Below are 20310 nucleotides of genomic sequence, written 5' to 3'. Positions count from 1 at the left end.
AAAGTTACAAGTTACAGGTTACAAGAGTACAGGCTACAGGCACCTGTAATGCACTGTGAACGGGTACAGGTGTTTTATAAATACACATAAATAATTACAGTTGTAAAGAACCACGGTCAATCTCGATTACATGTGAAATCTACAGGTGTGAAGGACATCACTATTTAAAAAAAAACGTGTGTCATAGATACTCGGTTCTCTACTAAATTATGTGTTTTTGTTTGCTGTAAAATATTAATTACTGGAAAAATGGCCAGAAATGAAGGAAAAATCGAGTGGTTGAGAGCGGCGTTCCATGCCAAGGATATACTTTTTGGGCCGTTTTCAGATTCAGATTAAGTTAGATTTAATGAAATATTTACGTTATAAGTAAATAACATGTAAATAAGTAGGTACTCTTTCACATTCTTACATTAAAATGTATCGTTTCGGTAGCGGCTCAAAGATAAATACGGTGTGTCTGTGTATCGAAAATTATGAATAGTACACTTTACCTTAATGTGAATGCACTATACTTAAATAAAGAGACGAATGCTAATAAATCAACGACAAATATCGGCAATAATCCCTTTCCATTTCCTAGTAGATAAAATAAAACGAATCGTCAATAAAATCAATATCAAACATATTGTCACTTTATTTCCTATGAACTATATATTTCAGATACATTAACAAAAACTGATAAGGTCAGTGCATGGAAAAGTATGCATGCCCTGGCACAATCGTTGGCGTTGGTGCTTAACAATAAAGAGTAAAGTTTAAAATCTCTCAGAAAACGAGTCTACAAGTAACTGCTGTTGTGCTGTTACAGGACTCAAGACGTATGTAAGTTTTTGTTACAAGTGTACCAATCTACACTTGTAATTTACAATATTTTTATAAAACGCTTGTTCGATTATGAGTTTAAAACTATAAAACTCCCGTATTTTCGTCTATGGTTGAGCTACAGGCACTTGTACCTGTAACCTGTAAAATTGTAACACAGTACTTTTATAAAACGCAAATTGTAAAAAACGGAGCAAGTGTTGCCAGTAAACGCCTGTAAACTTGTAACTTGTAACTTTATAAAACTGGGCCCAGGAGTGCACCCCGATTTTTTTTTTAATTCGTAACTCTCATTCCACAACTTTCATACCTAATCGTCTAAAATTCATAGGTTACTATAACAATGCCTAGCAAAACCGATTTCAATCAAGAAAACATAAAAATAACTTCGGTTTCTATGTCAATGACAGCCCAATTTCAGCCCACAGTGTGGCGTCAGTCCTCACAAATTGGTATTCAACCGTCCGCACCTCATTTTATCGGTAATATCGGTCAATATCGGCGATTGAATTCGGCGAACCAAGTTGGTGTTTGCATCCGCACCACTTTTTTTTTTTGCATTGCATACATTGGGCAATTTAATCAGATTGGCGAAAAATTTACTAGTCAGGATCTGGTCAGGATACGCCTTTAGCCCCCATTCCCACGGGCGCTTTTACAACGCGCGTTAAAAAAGCGTTTGAATGACACCAATAGATACATGTGTATTTATTCACACGACAGCGGTGGCGCTAAATAATGACCGTAGTTATGCAGAAAACGACCAACTCAATTTTTTTATCAATGCAGAAAGAGACCAAAGCTACTGAGTTAGGGTGTAAGTCACTTTGACAAATATAAAAAGTTGGTCGCTTTCTACAGAACTACGGTCTTTTATCACGCGTTGTTAGATTTTCGACTTACCTAAGCCTTGGTCATTAAATCGAATTTAGAGTGCGGACAGATTCAAGCGCTTTTTAACGCGCGTTGAAAAAGCTCTCGTGCGAATGGGGGCTTAGAGTCCGTCGTTGCGACCGGCTGTAACGACCGATTTGTAAAAATGCATCGTTAAGCCCGCTCCACACTCGTGCGCGAATCGCGGCGCGAAGCCGAGTCTGGAGTCGATTTCGCATATCAGCGAACTAGACTCCACACTCGCGTTCGCGGCTTCGCCCGCGATTCACGCGCATAGTCTGGAGGGCGCTTTACATTAGGTCCGTGTTCTATGTATAAGCCCCTTTAGCAATCACCGCTACCTGATTGGCTACTAGGCTAATCAAATTCAAATTTTTCAGTTATGACATTTATAATGGGACCAACTTCGTAATCACTTAAGCTTTTTTGGCCGTTTCATACATTTTGATCGAGTGGATGTCGACGTTTTCTATGGGAAGGCCAATATTTTTTTTGGGATTTCGGGGTTGGTCCGATAGAAAAAGTTGTTCAGTATGACCCAGTATGACGGGCGTAAGCCATAATGCTATGTTGGGGGCTGCAATAGTGTCCTGGCTGCTCCTTCGTCGGATGCTATTGCAGCTTGTACGAAAGGCTTTAGTATATAGAATAAGTTAGTTGTAAGAATGTATAAATTTGTAGTTTTTTATGGAGCGACATGTTCACCTCAGTGACAAGCTCTAAAAATAAATAGAAAAAAAAAGTATGACGGGCGGCTATACTAATCTGTAGACACATATTATTAATCTGTGAGCTAGTTCAGCTAATATTTCACGTGCATCTGTTATTTGTGCACGCTTTTTGGAAATAATTATATCTCTGGCGTCAACAATCGGAATCTTTTTTTTGAGTTGAGGGATTGCGATGTTGAGGCTTGATTTTTGATCTGAAAGAAATTCAATCAAGATTAATTTTATCATGAGCAATCCAAGCTATAGTCCGTTTTTTTTAGCATTAGAAAGAACTTCGCAGAAGTAAGCTTCTGGTTCCAAATCCGGCACTTTCAGCGGTAATAATTTGAAGTAAATTATATGTATTGACCATGCTACATTAGATAATTCAATAATTATTAACAATTAAAGAGCCCGATAAAGACTGCACGCTTGCTTCTGTGGAGTTCTTTCTAATGCTAAAAAAAACGAACTATATTCAATAGCAATACACAACAGTATAAGCAAGTTACCTTTTATTTTAATTCCGTCGTATTTGTATGATATCCTTTAAACTCTTGTCAATTAAAGGCATATCCAGATTAGTCAATTTTTCGCCAATCTGATTCAATTGCCCGATCGAATCAGGAGGTGCGGACGCAAATACCAATTTGGCTCACCGAATTCAACCACCGATAATGACCGATAATGACCGATATTACCGATAAAATGAGGTGCGGACGCAAGAATACCAATTTGTGAGGTTAGTATTTTCGTTCTGGGGCATTTATTCAATTTCATCATCATCATCGTCATCTCAGCCATAAGACGTCCACTGCTGAACATAGGCCTCCCCCTTTTTTGGGGGGTGAATGCCATAATCGCCACGCTTGGCAGGCGGGTTGGCGATCGCAGTCGAGTACACCGAATTTGAGGGACGCTGCTGCCTGTCCACCGGTGGTCTTGGACGTGGTTTAAGGACATACCCGTTTATTCAATTAAGAGGGCTCTAATATCACCATAAATCTAAAATTGGAGATTGACGCCAATTTCATTACTGATCAAATCGACCGATTCGATCAGTCCCGAAGGAATAAGGAAGTCTTCGTTAAATAATACAAAAAGAGAGTGTGTAACTCAGAAACTTAGGTCAGATCCAACGGTCTACTTCTGTTAAAAACTATTAATAAGAATTCTCTGTAAAGGCTTCGTCACACAGGCGCGTTTTCCGGGCGGCGCGTGAGCGGGGCGCGCCGCGTAACTAAAGCCCCTCATTCACACTCCTACCTTGTCGTCCGCCTCGCAGGACTACGGTGTAAGATATAGCTCACACACCATCCTACTTTGTAGTCCGCCTCACAAGACTACGGAGCAAGAAATAGCTTAAGCCCGCTCCACACTCGCGCGCGAATCGCTGCGCGAAGCCGCGAACGCGAGTCTGGAGTCGATTTCGCATATCAGCGAACTAGACTCCACACTCGCGTTCGCGGCTTCGCCCGTTAAAAAAGCGCTTGAATCTGGTCGCACTCTAAATTCGACTTAACGACCAAAGCTTAAAGTCTAAAATCCAACAACACTGAATAAAAGCGTCACCGTTGTCGTGTGAATACATAAATGGTTATCCATTTGTGTCATTCAAACGCTTTTTTTAACGCGCGTTGAAAAAGCTGTCGTGCGAACGGGGCCTAAGAACCAGGAAAACTATACTCATTTAAAGTAGCTAACACACTATCGCACCGCACCGCGACCCTGGTGCGTCGCACTCATGAATGAGAGCGAGAAACAGATATCTTTTTCTCGCCCTCACTTACCGGTGCGAAGGGTCGCGGTGCGTGCAAATTGCAGGCACCTTTCTCTGTCATTCTATTCTAATTATAGCTGGTTTTGCAAATCTTATCAATAAAAAAAGGCGCGAAATTCAAATTTTCTATGGGAAGAGATCCCTACGTGCCTAAATTTTTCAAATTTGCCGCCTTTTTCTACTGACCAGATCTGCTTGACCAAGTATACATTTCATGGATCGAACAATTGTTTCCGTCTGGAAAGCCCCCTCCACACTCGTGCGCGAATTGCGGCGCGAAGCCGCGAACGCAAGTGTGGCGTCGATGTTCGCAGACAGCGAAATCGACTCCACACTCGCGTTCGCGGCTTCGCCCGCGATTCACGCGCATAGTCTGGAGCGGGCTGAAGAAAAATATATCTCTTTCTCGCTCTTACTTATGGGCGCGACGCACCAAGATCGCGGTGCGGTGCGATAATATGTTAGCTACTTAACCTTACCATTATCTGCTTATTTTTTGCGCATGGCAACATTACTGAATCGTAAACTTAAAAATCGTCGCCCCATCCCTAGAATATCACTCTATGTGTCAAATATTTATAGTCTGTGGTGTGGAGCGAAAAGTGGACGCCAATTATTGGGCTGTACATTCTTGGGTTGAGCAATCCCGGGTCGAACATTATCGGTACGGGCCAATAATATGCGACCAATATTCGGCGTCCACTAAATGGATTCGTATTATTGGGTCGTGTATTATTGGGTTGAGCGTTATCAGGGTGTACAAGCTCGGTCCGTGCCAATAATACGAAGCCACTCTTTGAACAGGGCAGTAGTGTACAACCCAATAATACGCATCCAAAAAAGTGGACGCCTATTATTGGGCTGTACATTATTTGGTCGTGTATTAACCGGACTCTGATTGACAAATGAAAGTGACAGATGTTTCATGTCTGTTTTTTTTTGTTATTTTTACGTCACTAACGTAGCTACTTATTTTTTTAGCCTAACGAGTCGTAGGTTACTATACTCTGGCACACCCACTTTCTCAGTAGAAAAATAAAAAATGTTGGTGCAAAGAGTTGAGCTTGCGTATAAATTGCGCCTTTTTCTACTGACAGTGGAACAGTGGGTGTGTTGTGTTTGAGTATAAGCCTAGAAGAGATCGTTGTTTCAGAGGCCCTACCGCGAACCACGTTCGACGTGTTGCCTCTCTATGGCACTTGTAAATTCATACGTAAGTGTGACAGGGAGGCGCAACACGTCGAACGTGGTTCGCGGTAGGCCCTCAGCATAGATATAAGAATATATACAGATGCCTTCCAAGCGCGCTGTCAGTGGGACCACTTTTTGTTTAGTGTACGATTAACAAAGCGACCCACTTTGCTGTAGCCATGTCGATAAAGTCATATCGATAAACTACCGACATTTCTTGCAATTTTAATTTTACTTCAAAGGTTTAACTATACCTAAAATGAACAAAAACGCTTTTTTTCTTTATTGTGGTTATCAGATCACAATTTTGTAGTCACGCCCCAGGAGAGAACCAAGGGAAAGTTCAGATATTTAATTAAAATACATAAATACCTATTAAAATAGGTGGTCCGCAATAATTGAATTATTTTATTACATTATAATATATTCATTATCCATTAGCATTTCAATTATGTTTATGTTTAACGAAGATATTGAAGCTTCAATTAATCGCTATTTCGTTCCGCTGTGTAGCGTTTATCGATATATAACATGATTAAAATCGACTTTTTACATCCCTAAAAGAGCACACATATACGTTTTTACGCAAACATGCACAACCCGGGTCGCCTAAAAAGGGGCCACTTGGATTTGAAGTCCATCTTGTCAACAGTATAGTTGTCCTTTTTTGACAAATGGCATTTTAAAAGAGCGAGGAGAGAGAAATGATACTAGTTGCTGCGCCGTCAAATAGAACAATAAAGGTAGGGGCCTTGGCCCTCAGATATTCCCATACTGACCGATCTAAGGTAGCTAACACACTATCGCACCGCACCAAGGTCATTGAGGGACGCACCCATAAGTAAGAGGGAGAAAGAGATATCGCTTTCTTCCTCTTACTTATGGGTGCGTCCCTCAATGACCTTGGTGCGGTGCGATAGTGTGTTAGCTACTTAAATGAGCCATCATGTATATTGGTACGATTGATGAATAGTGAAGGTATGTTTATAGTCTGTGGCCTGCATCTGTATCTGTCTATAGAATTTATTTTTCATCTGTGGCACACAGCTGCGCACTGCGTCTGCGCTACACTCCTTCATCGAAACGTTCAATTTTTTTTATAAATATATTTTTCTTTTGGTTAATTATTAGGTCGTTTTAAGTGATCAAAATCTAGTTATTTACACGGCTGATACATATCTTTGTACTTTTGTAAAGAGCGGACGACATAATTGGGTCAACATAATAAAGAAGTGGTTTGTTTAGCCCCCTGTGAGTCACCCGTCACATTGTTTATGAAACTTGTATAATGGCTTAGCAATGTTATCGTCGTCTAAATAGTTGTACAGTGATAGTGCACCGAGCCCGATGGATACGCCGCCCGTTCCGAAGCCGAGGAGTGCATTTCTGCCACAAAATGATCCGCTCAAGCGACCAGTTCCCTTACCGAGAACTAAAATCAGTCCCAACGACAGAGTTTCCGCCTCGGACATATTCAGATCCATAAGTTCAGTGTCTAAACAGATATCCGAGGATGTGGCGCTGAAAGTGAGCAGCTCGGCTAAGTCGGCAAACGAGAAAATTGAGAAGTCCATTCAGGATGGGTCCAAGTTTGCTAAAGGTACGTTGGAAAAGACGCTCACGACGTCGCGGGCGGTGCGGGACTCCGTCACCAAATCCGTCATAGAAGGCACGAGGAGTGCGGGCATGAAACTGAGAAAAGTGAAAAAGACAGACTCTCTGGAGGAAACGGAAGACCAGCGTTGTGTCTCCATGCCAGTAGTGGACGTCAGTCTCTTTGACAACATACAGTTCCATTCACCACTATTAGAACAGAAGAGGTATAAAGCGGAGAACGAAAATGCCCAAGAATTGCCATCACTCAACCTGAATGCATCCCATTTTGATGATCTCTCACTATTTTCTACAAATTCAGACTCCAACACCGACACTGTTAGTAATTTCTCATATGACAGCCGAGAATCTGATCAAAACAACTATACCAATTTGGAAAATGAGCAGTTAACATATGACACACCGAAACCTTCAAGAGCGAATAGTATAGTAAGCATAAGATCAGCACCTGAAGTTCCAGAAAGACGGAAGAAACGAGAGAGCATAGAGGTTATGAGACAGAACTCTATGTATGAAAACTGGACACTACCAAATAGTACCATAAGCTCTCAGGCAAGTACAAATTGTAACAAGACACAGAGGCCTAGCAAAAGCACAATTTATGAGTTTGATCCACTAAATACAAGCAAACCTGCACCAAAATATGATGGAGTAAGCAATGAGCTAATACTACTGGAGTCATTCTTAATAGGAGATACTTACGGTACTATAGTTACTACAGACAATTCGGATGAGACTTTTGATTTCCGAGACATTGAATATTACAATCCACCTACTCCCCCGGAGAGATCAGACAGCCTGTTTCCTGAGACTGAGACAAAAGATGAGAAAGTCCCAATGGTGGACAAGGACAACAATTCCAACTGGTTCGTTAGCGATACAGACTCATTGCCAAAAGCTGGAGAAAGATCTACCAGCACACATTCGGTTATGCAGAAATTCTCAAGCATGTTAAAATTGGACAATATGTTAAACAAATCCCCAAAAGCGGTCATTCCTAAAGTTGACACGATAGAAAGACCGCCAGTAAACGGCTTGCCGGTGCAATTTTTCAGTGGTACATTGACTAAAGTGGTGTCCGGTGGTGTTGAAGACTTGTTCAAGAACACACAGAGTAGGTTTTGTGTGCTGTCTGAACAGAAATTGTTGTGTTATACGGACCCAACCAACTCCGTCTTGAAGGAGTCTTACCCTCTGGATACAATCAACTCTTTGCAAGTTGTGTTGCCTCTGTCATCCAGGTGAGTCATTAATTGGCCATTTTATTTTTTACATTATTTGCTCTTTTAAACAACTTCTTGAAAACCATTTTATTTAAATGGAAGCTGTTAATTGATAAATCCATCCTTACTTGGTAGATATTCCACCAATTCACACGAAGCGCTTTGCTTCTACTTTCCTTATGCGCACTGCCAAGGAATGGAATTCCTTGCCGGCGTCTATATTTCCGTATTCTTATAACCCGGCAACCTTCAAATCAAGAGTGAACAGGCACCTTCTGGGCGAGCTCGCTCCATCGTAGGCCACGTCTACGCCTCGGCTAGTCTGTGGCCATGAGTAAGCCCTTTCATAATAAAAAAAAAAAATCTTGCATTACTAAATTAATTGTGTACATGAAATTTGAACTGATGATGCTCTCCTGACCAATTTCGGCCACAGCGACTGTGCTCTAGAGGAGGCAATTTTGTAAAGGTCAATAGTATTATAAGGCCCAGACAGAAAATGCATGTGCATGAATAAAAGATCATCGCTTTTGGTTATATTCATCAGTTTGCTCAGTATCACTTCAAACATCAAAATCAATGTAATTATGCCAAAATGTAGGCTTTTTAGATACATGTTAAATACGACAGTGGGTAATTGTTTTTACCTTAAAATACCCGATACGTTGTTAATCCATAAAACACTCAAAAACAAATTGGACCAATTTATTAGGACATTTCTATACAAAGTGACCTATTATTTCTGATCTAAAGTGTAGTATCTACCTGGCTACTCTGATGACGCATTACTGTTACATGCGTCTATTACTCATTAGATGTCTCATTAATACTAAGTACCTATTCTAAAGTAATTCGAGCCATTGATTAGTCAGTTATTTGATTTAATTATTATTCCCTAATTAGGAATAAAATTAGATGTTTTGTTTTAATCAGCCTATTAATTTTGATTTGTGTCAAATAGCACTATTATTTTCCTTAAATTCCTTCCAGTGCATATGATCAATGATGATTAATGACATTTACATAAATGATTAACAATACAAATACATATCGTGGGTTAACATCCCTTGATCGTTATTCAAATGTAACCTTACTTACCTACCTTACCTACCATCAAGGTCCATTTTAACAAAATAAGCCACTGCTACCATGTCTGCTGGAGCTATCAGTCCTAATTACAATTATTTGCCAATCGAAATGTAGCATTATCTACCTAACATCAAGGTCTTTTTCAGCACAACAAGCAACTCCTACATGCTCGAGCTTTCAGTCAGCACTGGATCGCGATCTTCTCGAAAAGTCCTCTTCAGCTGCGCCAGCGCGTCAGAACGAAGAAACTGGGCGCAGAAGATTGCGGAACATCTAGCTGGGGAGTTCCAGACGAAACATACGGCAGAGTTTACTAGGTGCGGATGGTGTTATTTGAAGGTTAGTGCCGCTTTGCGAGTTTTTATCAGCGTCTAGCGCAGCGGGCAGCGGCGAAGCAATGCGGCCGCTCGCATACATTTGTATTTGTTCAATATGAACGCGGTACGCCCCGCTGCGCGCTCCGCTCGTGCGTTCACTGGGCTTGTACACATTGACACGGGATCACAAGAGTCTAGGGATCTTAAAAAATACGATAAAATGTTCAAGCCATTTCTCGTCGCTTGTCGCCTTATTCTGAGCAAAATGAAAATATTGGACTATTTTAATTTACAACTAACGTATTTGTTAATTTTAAAAGACATGTATTGTGTAGGATTATATTCTTAGTAAATTAAAAACACTGAGAGCATATTAAAAAAAACCTTGTTAGCAGGATTTTGTGGCAAAACGAATTGCAAACCTGTCATATTAAAACAAATATGTACAAACAAAACAATGAACACGTATCTAAATCTATACATTTATCATTATCACACTTGCTAGACTTAAAATTAAATGTACCATCATTCAAATGACCACCATATTTCTCTTATAACAAAGCCGAATTTAGTTCGGCTCGAGTCGCGACATGCTAGCGTAAGAGAAAGTATAAAACAAATATGACATTGTATTGAACAAGTGCATAATAATTTTATGGCACTTATTGCGCGGTAATAAGCACTAAATTACCGTGATGGCCTACTGCTCCCAATGAGACGAACGGCACTTTATAACGGTTTCAATGATTTTGAAGGATATTTTTTGGCAATTACAAACATTTTCCTACATAATGGCTTATTTATTTTTGAAAGTTGATAGACCTCAACTCATTGAGGCTACGTATACATAATTCCAAATTATGTGCTAAAGCTGTGTTTGCTTAAAAACACGCATTTTTACAAGCTTTTATTTAACTTGCAATGTACCTATGTAAATATGTAACTATGTTTGTACGGGTCAAATCTTGCAAGCTAAATTTGACCCATTTTCCGACTTCCAATGAAGCTGAAAATTTGCATACATATGTAAGTCAGGTGACAATGCAATATTATGGTACCATCGAGCTGATCTGATAATGGAGATAGGAGGAGGCCATAAGAACTCTGTGATAAAACAACGAAACCTAATTGTGTTTGGGGTTGTTCGAATGGTCTCGATGAGTATTAGTTGTCTGTGGAAAGAACAGTACAGTCAGCGATAGAAGCTTGTATCAAAAATGGAATTTTTGCCTAAAACTTATTTAAAATCGTTGTTAGGTGGTAGGGCGACGTAAGGCCCGCCTCATATTACTAGACAGCACAGCTTTTTTTAATTTGGGTCTTTTTATTACTATTTGTAAAGCAGGGAGGCAGTTGAAATAACTGATAAATTGATAATAGTGATAATGCCTGTGTCCAGAGCGGTCAGAGCTCTGAAAACTCGGTTGATGACTGCCATCAAGGAGTGAGTAGAGTTTGCATTGTGCTTATCTTAAACTCATTGACACTTTGGGCCGATACTACGTCATTTGTAGCTAAAAAAGTGTCTATGAGGATTATTGTAGGACCCAGCTTTGTGGTTATATTTTCCTAAATTACATCCTATTGTCATGATGCACGATGTAGGTCGGCACCGTTTGTTAGGCTTGGCACACCCCACGGATTATCTAATCGTGTGCTATCGCCTCAACTGTTCCGAATGATACGATAACACGTGCCGCGAGAGCTTCGATGACGATAAAGGTTTTAACACGAGATCTGTCGATAAAACATGTATTAATACCTACCATCTTAAGACTATCTACAGGATAAAATCCAGGCGAGATCTGTAGCTAAAATGTAGACTGTGTAGCAGGAAAATTGTCCTGCGTCTTAAATTACGAGGTTAATTTTTTAGGGTTCCGTACCCAAAGGGTAAAACGGGACCCTATTTCTAAGACTTCGCTGTCCGTCCGTCCGTCCGTCCGTCTGTCACCAGGCTGTATCTCACGAACCGTGATAGCTAGACAGTTGAAATTTTCACAGATGATGTATTTCTGTTGCCGCTATAACAACAAATACTAAAAACAGAATAAAATAAAGATTTAAATGGGGCTCCCATACAACAAACGTGATTTTTGACCAAAATTAAGCAACGTCGGGAGGGGTCAGTACTTGGATGGGTGACCGTTTTCTTTTTGTTTTTTTTTTGCATTATGGTACGGAACCCTTGGTGCGCGAGGCCGACTCGCACTTGCCCGGTTTTTTTTTATAGTGCATGAGTAGTAAATATATACGGTAATCTCTTTTTTCGATCCTATAGTCTCAGAAATTGTAATAATAATGACGTTCAATTACTTCTGTTTATAAATCTTGCAGTTGAAACAAAGTGCTATGAGTATAAAGTCAATGCCGAGTGTAATATCCTCGGATGAAATACTTTGCTGAACTACCTATATTAGGTACATCGCATTTTCTTTTAATTCACTTGTAAAAATAGAAAGGGTGTAACCGTGAAAGCTTGAATAAATAGTAACTTTCATTTATACATTGTATAAACTTATACCCGCAGTAATATCATTAAATACACTCACAAACAATGAGTTTATTCCAATTCTGAATATTTACCAGTATAAATATCATTGTACATTTTTTGCTGATGTTTTTTGCCAGATGGTTAATTTAATACCTACGCTAGCTAGTGAAAGTTGTGCCTACAAATGAATGAGATTGTATGACACCGCTATGCTATTTGGAGTATTTCGCTATTCAAGAGCGCTAACTGTTCAGGGGGCCTAGCCAAGGTGATGATCGCTTGCGCTTTACCATCGAAACACTTTGTGTCTCTCTATCGCTCTTCCTTATTAGTGTGACAGTGACAGTTGCGTTTCGTTCTCTACGTAGCGTTAGCGATTACCATGTTGTCTACGGGGCCTGAACCTTACAGTTACTCTGAAAACGAAATAGTAAAACGCATAAATAATGAATGAGTTATTTGCCATTATTGAAAGAGAAGTGGAAATTTTAATAGGGTAGTGTAGGTCTAATATAATCTATATATATAAATGCAAGTGTCCTGACTGACTGACTGATTCATCAACGCAGAGCCGAAACTACAAAAGCCAGAAAGTTGAAATTTGCACACCAGATTGCATTTATAAAGTGTACAAGAGATAAGAAGCGATTTTGAGATATTCAACCCCTAAGGGGGTTAAAAAGGGGATGAAAGTTTGTCTGGGGTTCAAGTTTTCTTTTAAGCTAGGAATTTGAAACTTCGTAAAAAAATATATTATTAAAATACAAGAAAACTAATTTAAGCGTTTTTGAAAATTCATCCCCTAAGGTGGTGAAAAAGGGGTTGAAAGTTTGTATGGATATCAAATTTTTTTTCGAGTGGTGGACTTGAATCTTTGTATTTAGGGATATTATTAGAAGATAGGAAAAGTAATTTCAGCGTTTTGTAAAATTCATCCCCTAACAGGGTTAAGAAGGGGTTGAAAATTTAAATCCATTACATATGCTTTGAAACTTCTTAGAAAGGCATAATAGCCGATTACAAAAAAAAATAATTGCAACGTTTTTGGAAATTCAACCCCTAAGGGGGTTAAAAAGGGGATGAAAGTTCGTCTTCGGGTGCAAATTTTATTTTAAGCTAGGAACTTGAAACTTTGTAAAAAAGTATCAAATTCAAATACAAGAAAACTAATTTCAGCGTTTTAGAAAATTCATCCCCCACGGTGGTGAAAAAGGGGTTGAAAGTTTGTATGGATATCAAAAAATTTTTCGAGCGCGGGACTTGAATCTTTGTATTTGGGGATATTATTAGAAGACAATAAAAGTAATTTCAGTGTTTCGTAAAATTCATCCCCTAACAGGGTTAAAAAGGGGATGAAAGTTTGTATCGGGTTAAAGTTTTCTTTTAAGCTAGGAATTTGAAACTAAAAAAGTATATTATTAAAATACAAGAAAACTGATTTCAGCGTTTTAGAAAATTCATCCCCTAAGGTGGTGAAAAAGGGGTTGAAAGTTTGTATGGATATCAAAATTTTTTTCGAGTGTGGGACTTGAATCTTTGTATTTAGGGATATTATTAGAAGACAGGAAAAGTAATTTCAGCGTTTTGTAAAATTCATCCCCTAACAGGGTTAAAAAGGGGTTGAAAGTTTGAATCCATTACAAAGGCTTTGAAAATTCTTACAAAAACATAAAAGCCGATTTCAAAAAAAAAGTAATTGCACGTTCTTAAAAATTCAACCCCTAAGGGGGTTAAAAAGGAGATGAAAGTTCGTCTTGGGGTGTAAATTTAATTTTAAGCTAGGAACTTGTACTTTTTTGCAAAAAAAAAAGGTATTAAATTAAAAACATGAAAACTAATTCAAGCATTTTTGAAAATAATCCCCCAAGGTGATGAGAAAGGGGTTGTAAGTTTGTATGGAGATCAGATATTTTGTGAGTGCGGAACTTGAATCTTTGTATAAGGGCATAGGTAACTATTATGAGAATACAAGAATTAAAGTAATTTCAGCGACCAACATCAAAATCCACTAAACTGAAATGAAATTTTAACTTCATACAACTTGCTAAAAAAGAAAAGTACTTAATTTCAACATTGCTTGGATATGAAAATTATAGGTACTAAAGATGTAAAATGTTGAAGATAAGATTCCACGCGGACGAAGTCGCGGGCAACAGCTAGTAAGATATAAGTATGTCTTATTATATTGAAAGTGAAATACGGTTTTACCAAATTCCAAGGCTAGGATCCCCTTGGGTTAGCTAAACTAGTGGTTCGATCTTTGAAATTAGGATGTTACATGCACCTAATAGTAATTCATTAAAAAACAATCAAGGTTCTAACAAGGTTTATAAACACTTAATTTTTTTTTTACTTTGTTTTTAATACTTGAGAGATAGCCACAACCTCAATTTTTATGTCTCAATGTTTCATAGATTCCATATTAGCAAATCGTTTTGACATTTCTAAAAAAGTAACTGATTTGACTAGTTAGAAAATACCCAGGTGGCTTGGGTTCGACGACGGTGCCGCCCTTCCATACATCGACTGAAACCCCTTTTCTACCCTACCCTACCTATGTCTTACCTAACCCTTTGCCTATGTATTACTTATGATTGTTGTAATAAATATTTGGTTTGTCGTGAAAATACCCAATTGTAGAAATTACGCGAACAACCGCTCCCCGTACGATGCTCCAATGAGTCAGTGTTGTGGTTCCGTGGCGGGAGCAACATCCTCTTTATCCAGACGTGTTCCAATTACGTGCTGGATTACGGGTCATCCACCAGACACAGACTACCCACAGATAGAGTCCGACCAAGAATAGTCTGCAGCGGATTTGATAGCCCACGCAGTGAAAGTGTTATTTTAAACGTCAAGCTTCTATGAAATTATGACGTATAAATGACACTGCGGCTATCAAATATGCTGCAGACTTTTTTTGGTCCGACTCTACTTCAAAAAGGGTAGTAGTAGGTATTTTTCGACACGCTCTTTTGGGACTTCGGAGGGTGTGAGGGGCCTCTTCAGGCTGCGGAGGCTGTTTCGAGTCGCGCCCCATCTTCGAGGACGGCTGTGTATCAGGTTTGAGCCAGCTTTGTCGCCACCGATCGTTTCTTCATAAAGCGGATGCATGAATCTAGTGTATAACTGGATCTGGCATGAGGGGTCGGGGAAATGACCGAACGGCTAACCCATTATGTATGTTATGTAAGATACTTAAGGAGTAGCAGCGAAAGAGCTATTATTGTTTGTCCTTGTCACAGTCTCACATTTTATTTGTTCCCCACCGTAAATTTAGTATGGATTATGGTGGGCAACAAATAAATTCGACCAATCATAGTGATGAAAATATTTATTTTCAGGCAACTATTGGCCCATAGATAGTGTCCAAAGTGTCGCATTGCGTACCTATGTTTTGTCCCTCACGGAGGCACGGTCGTGTATGTATACCACTTCTATAGGATCCTAGCTTCTATGAGCGGATGTAGGCTACAATGAGCAGAGACCCCACCTTTTTAAGCCCAACCGAATGAGACTTGATGGAACTGTCATCGAGACCATTATTTAATGCGAGAGGTATAACAACAAACCTCAATCTTTGCCATAGTCTAATTAAACATGGTCTTCTCTTCCCAGAGTGACACAAGCCTACGTCACAATAACATTGCCACTTTATATAGCGCTATCGCATATTATCATATAGCGCTATCGCATGATGACGTAGGCTTGTGTCAGTACTGTCAGTCACGTGACCACAAAAAGACGGGTAGAGAGTACCAGGCGGAGTATATTATTATACCATGATCTTTGCAATTAGTACGCGGCCTTAAGTAAGTTGGTCTGTGACGGCTCGGCCACGGCATCGAGCGACTTGCGACGGCGGGAGCGATAACCATAGGTTGGAGCGAAAGGTCCGATCGCTGTGTCACGCTCCAACCTATGGTTATCGCTCCCACCGTCGCAAGTCGCTCGATGTCGTGGCTGAGCCGTGACACAAACGCAGTGCATCTCGCTTGCACCAATGTCAGTACGAGGGAGATACATCGTCAGTTAGTTTACACAGTCGCTAGCGAATAAGTATGTCAGTGTCAAACTGGTGGTAAAGATAAATGTTTTCGAATTGTCAGTCAACAATGACGATATACTAGAAGCCGAGTATGTACATCACAGACAAGACATCCTCCAGACTGAGCATAGTCGCGCTAACCCCTCTGCCACGCATGCGGTAATTTTACTCCATGTTCGACTCGAAACTGCCTTTGTGTGACGTCCGTGTCTTTGAACGGACCAATCACGGCACGGGACTTCGCTCACCTCGTCCCGCGCACCCCCGCATTTTTGGCATCATCGGTTGCATGACATAATTGCTCTAAACTCGGCCTAGAGGATTCCTAGTCTATGATGTACAGTCACCTGCAATAATATGTTACACAACAAAGGCCGCAAAAATATCTGACACGGTCTTATTTGTAGAGCCATAAGAGCGTGTCACATATTTTTGCGGCCTTCGAAGAGTAACATATTATTGCAGGTGACTGTACACACACAAAGTCGTGCGACAGATTTCATCTCATTAAAAATTAATGAGCGGATGGCGTTAGTTACATTTATAGGGTAATTGCACACTTCATGTGTGATATAATATACCTTGTCTAGTCACTGGTGCCAGCTAGTAGGTACAGTAGAATCCGCTTATAATGACATCGAAGGGATGTCATATAAAACATAGTTGTACAACTTGTTATTTTTGTTATGTTTTCCAAATTCATCTCAAATTCCTTTGTGAGAAATAAGTTTTATTAAACTTGTAACAAATATCAACTTGTCAATGATGATCAAAACTAAAATACCTTACACGCCACGAACGCACCAAACGTCCTCGCAGGGAAAGACGTGGTGACGGCCACGAAAACCAGCATAAATGTCAGTATAACCGTACATAATTTCATGAAAATGGGATTTTTCGGTCACAGTAAGCGATTTGTCACTATAAGCGAAGTCATTTTATCCGAATTTGTCACTAAGAATTTTATATGAAAACCAAACTTCGCACAGTAGGTAATTACGTCATAGTAAGCGGTTGGTCAGTATAAGCGGAGTCATAATAAACGGATTCTACTGTAGTTAGGTTAGATCAGCGCGTTAAATTGTATCAATTGTATGTATGTGTGTCTATACACCGTACATAACAAAACAAACAAACGGAGAACAGGAAATGAAATAAATATAGTGGAACTAGCGATTAGTATAAAAAGTAGGCAAAGTAAACGTCCCAGTGCTTGATATGTAAATGCCCTAGAGATGACACACTGCTGTAACCTATTGACAGTTAAGTTTGGGCACTAAAGCTGAAACTTTATAGGCGGAATACATTTTATTCAATACTTAAGACTGGAATAAGAAAAACGGGATACATATGTCGGCGGCCGATCGTAAGTTCAGGCATATCGTGAAATTCCTAGGCAAATCGTGAAACGTGAAAATCTTTGACCCGTTCCCTGAGCGGGGCTCCTATTTCTGGGCAGTTTGCCCTCCGGGCATATGAAGCAACCTAACGAACCTATCCTTCCTATATATTGGTTTAATGTCACTATCGTCGAAACATTACACAAGAACATTACGATCTGCCTGATCTTACGATCGGCCGCCGACATATATATTATGTTCCAGAGTCGTCAACTTATTGTATTGTCCACAGAAGTGAACTTTTTCTAAAATGTGTTTGGCCCATGGGTCCCTCACGGTCATTACTCTATGAAGTCTATGAATAATAGGCCAATTCGTGCTTAAGTAACTAGCGACCCATCCGTCATAGCATCGACGTTGCCAATACCACAGAATAAATAATAGTACTAGGTACAGAAGACTCACTCTCTAACAAAACGCGTCTATTACGATCAGCACAGTTATGGCCTCTAGGTGGCGATAGCGCCACGCGCGGCTTATGGCAAACCCCAAAATTGGGGTCGAACGGTTGCACTTTTAGCTACCTGTAGCAAAGCGACGAAATCGCGGAGTGAGCCACGCCTGCCAATACCCCAATCACCGGCCTACTGCCAACTTTACTTGCATAAACCGGTTCCTAAAAGCGACCATTAAACTACACTAGCGCGTTATCCTCGCGGCCACCCTTTATTCCGTCCATAAATGTATGAAAGATAGGCCTAAGGTCCGGTCTGGCCTAGTGGGTAGTGACCCTGACTGCGACGCCGATGATCCTGGGCTCGAATCCCAGTAAGGGCATTTATTTGTGTGATGACACAGATATTTGTTCCTGACTCATGGTTGTTTTCTACGTATTTAAGTATTTATGTATTATATAAGAATATCGTTGTCTGAGTACCCACAACACAAGCCTTTTTGAGCTTACTGTGAGACTTAGTCAATCTGTGTAAGAATGTCCTATAATATTTGTGACGTTATCTATGAAAAGTGACCTTATTGTCGATGGCGCTTACGCCATTATTGACGATGCTCCGATATAAATCCAATCCCGCGCGACGCTGTGCGGCGTAAGCGCCATCGACAATAAGGTCCCTTTTCATAGATAACTAATGCCCCATTTATTTATTATTATTTATTTAATAGTGTCGACATTGCCAATACCGCAATTGCCGGCCTAATGCCAACATTACCTGCATAAACCGGTTCCTAAAAACTACCATTAAACTACTATACAAGCGGTCTCTCCTCCAGCCTCCGGTATACGTACTGATCTATTGTATGCGCTTTATGACATGTCAATCGAGATTCTCAAATGATTTCAGCATTTCTAAAGAATTAACATTAACGCATGATTATTAAAAATTAACGCCATTTACTCAACAGTAAACCAATGGCTCGAAAAAACAAAAAGCGCTTGTGGCCTAGCGGTAACAGCGGGTGACTTTTAATCCGGCGGACGCGGGTTCAAACCCCGGCTCGTACCAATGAGTTTTTCGGAACTTATGTACGAAATATCAGTCGATATTTACCAGTCGCTTTTCGGTGAAGGAAAACATCGTGAGGAAACGGGGCTAATCCCAATAAGGCCTAGTTTTCCCCTCTGGGTTGGAAGGTCAGATGGCAGTCGCTTCCGTAAAAACTAGTGCCTACGTCAATTCTTGGGATTCGTTGACAAAGCGGACCCCAGGCTCCCATGAGCCGTGGCAAAATGCCGGGATAACGCGAGGAAGAAGAAGAAGCCATCGCTCGAAAATATTGCACCATACCTTTGGCCTACTGTCCAGTAGATAGCGTTAATTTCAAAATTTTACAAATTGACACTTATCAGTGAAAGAATAAGCATCAAAGTCAAATGGCGTTCTAACGGTTTTTATCTTCTGTCTAAAGATGGCAGTAATTTTACAGTGGCTACATAATTTACTTTGACAATCCGCCTCTATACACTCTATTGCCTTTGCTATAATGCAAGGGGGCCTATTTATAAATAAATAAAATAAGGGGGCCTAGCCAAGATAACAATCGTGTGACTGATAGCCAAGATGACAATCGTGTGAGATGCTAACAAAAGTCGCGTGACATAATTTTAGCTTCGTTTTGGCGTTTTCCATCAGCGCTGTACGTGCACTTAGACACTTACGTACTTATTCCTGGGTACTTCTACCTGCTTACAATCTAGAAGGATGTGTTGTTTCTAATATACGAGTACATGCGAAAATCAGGTACCGTAAAATGGGGTGAGTAGGGATTACGAGGGCAGTTGGGTTATGAATGGCGTGAGGAGGGATGACAGAGGGGCGAGTTGGTTTTTACAGGCTACTGGTGCGTAAATTATATATTCTCATAACAAATCAAGCTACATATTATAATTTTCATAATCCCAAAGTGTCGATCCAACAATTTTAAAAACTCACCGTAGTAGAAAATCCGTCTTCACCCCAACTACGGGGTGAGCTGGGATTTCCTACTATTTCGTGTTTATCTCTAAAGTTATGAAATGAAACTACAAATTATCATTGATAAACTAAAATTCATGCGTCCGGAACACTTACTTTGTATATAAATCAATGTGCCACACATAAAAATAAACTTTTATCCGGCTTGAACTTCGATTTCGTCCCTACCCACCCCATTTTACGGTAAATACTACTTCGAAAATTTCACATATGGCGGCTCCAAGAATTTTAGAACCACCACGGTATGCTACGAAAAGTCCTAAGCATTGTCATACTCGAAGCTGTGATAAAAT

At 40.0% G+C, this 20310-nt stretch overlaps 1 protein-coding gene across 1 annotated transcript in view; it reads left to right on the top strand.

Moving 5' to 3' along the window:
- Nucleotides 1-6521: 6521 nt before the first annotated feature.
- The window catches only part of LOC134678531 (arf-GAP with Rho-GAP domain, ANK repeat and PH domain-containing protein 2), a 42100-nt gene continuing 28311 nt past the window's right edge, over nucleotides 6522-20310 (top strand). The window contains exons 1-2 of the mRNA XM_063537107.1: nucleotides 6522-8255; nucleotides 9473-9665. Coding sequence (XP_063393177.1) covers nucleotides 6748-8255; nucleotides 9473-9665 — 1701 coding nt within the window. The 5' untranslated portion in view covers nucleotides 6522-6747. The remainder of the gene's footprint in view (nucleotides 8256-9472; nucleotides 9666-20310) is intronic.

This window comes from Cydia fagiglandana, chromosome Z (genome assembly GCF_963556715.1).
Source record: "Cydia fagiglandana chromosome Z, ilCydFagi1.1, whole genome shotgun sequence".
NCBI classification, from domain to species: Eukaryota; Metazoa; Arthropoda; class Insecta; order Lepidoptera; family Tortricidae; genus Cydia; species Cydia fagiglandana.
Note: the sequence above shows the minus strand (reverse complement) of the source record. Positions and strands in the feature narration are given on the sequence as shown.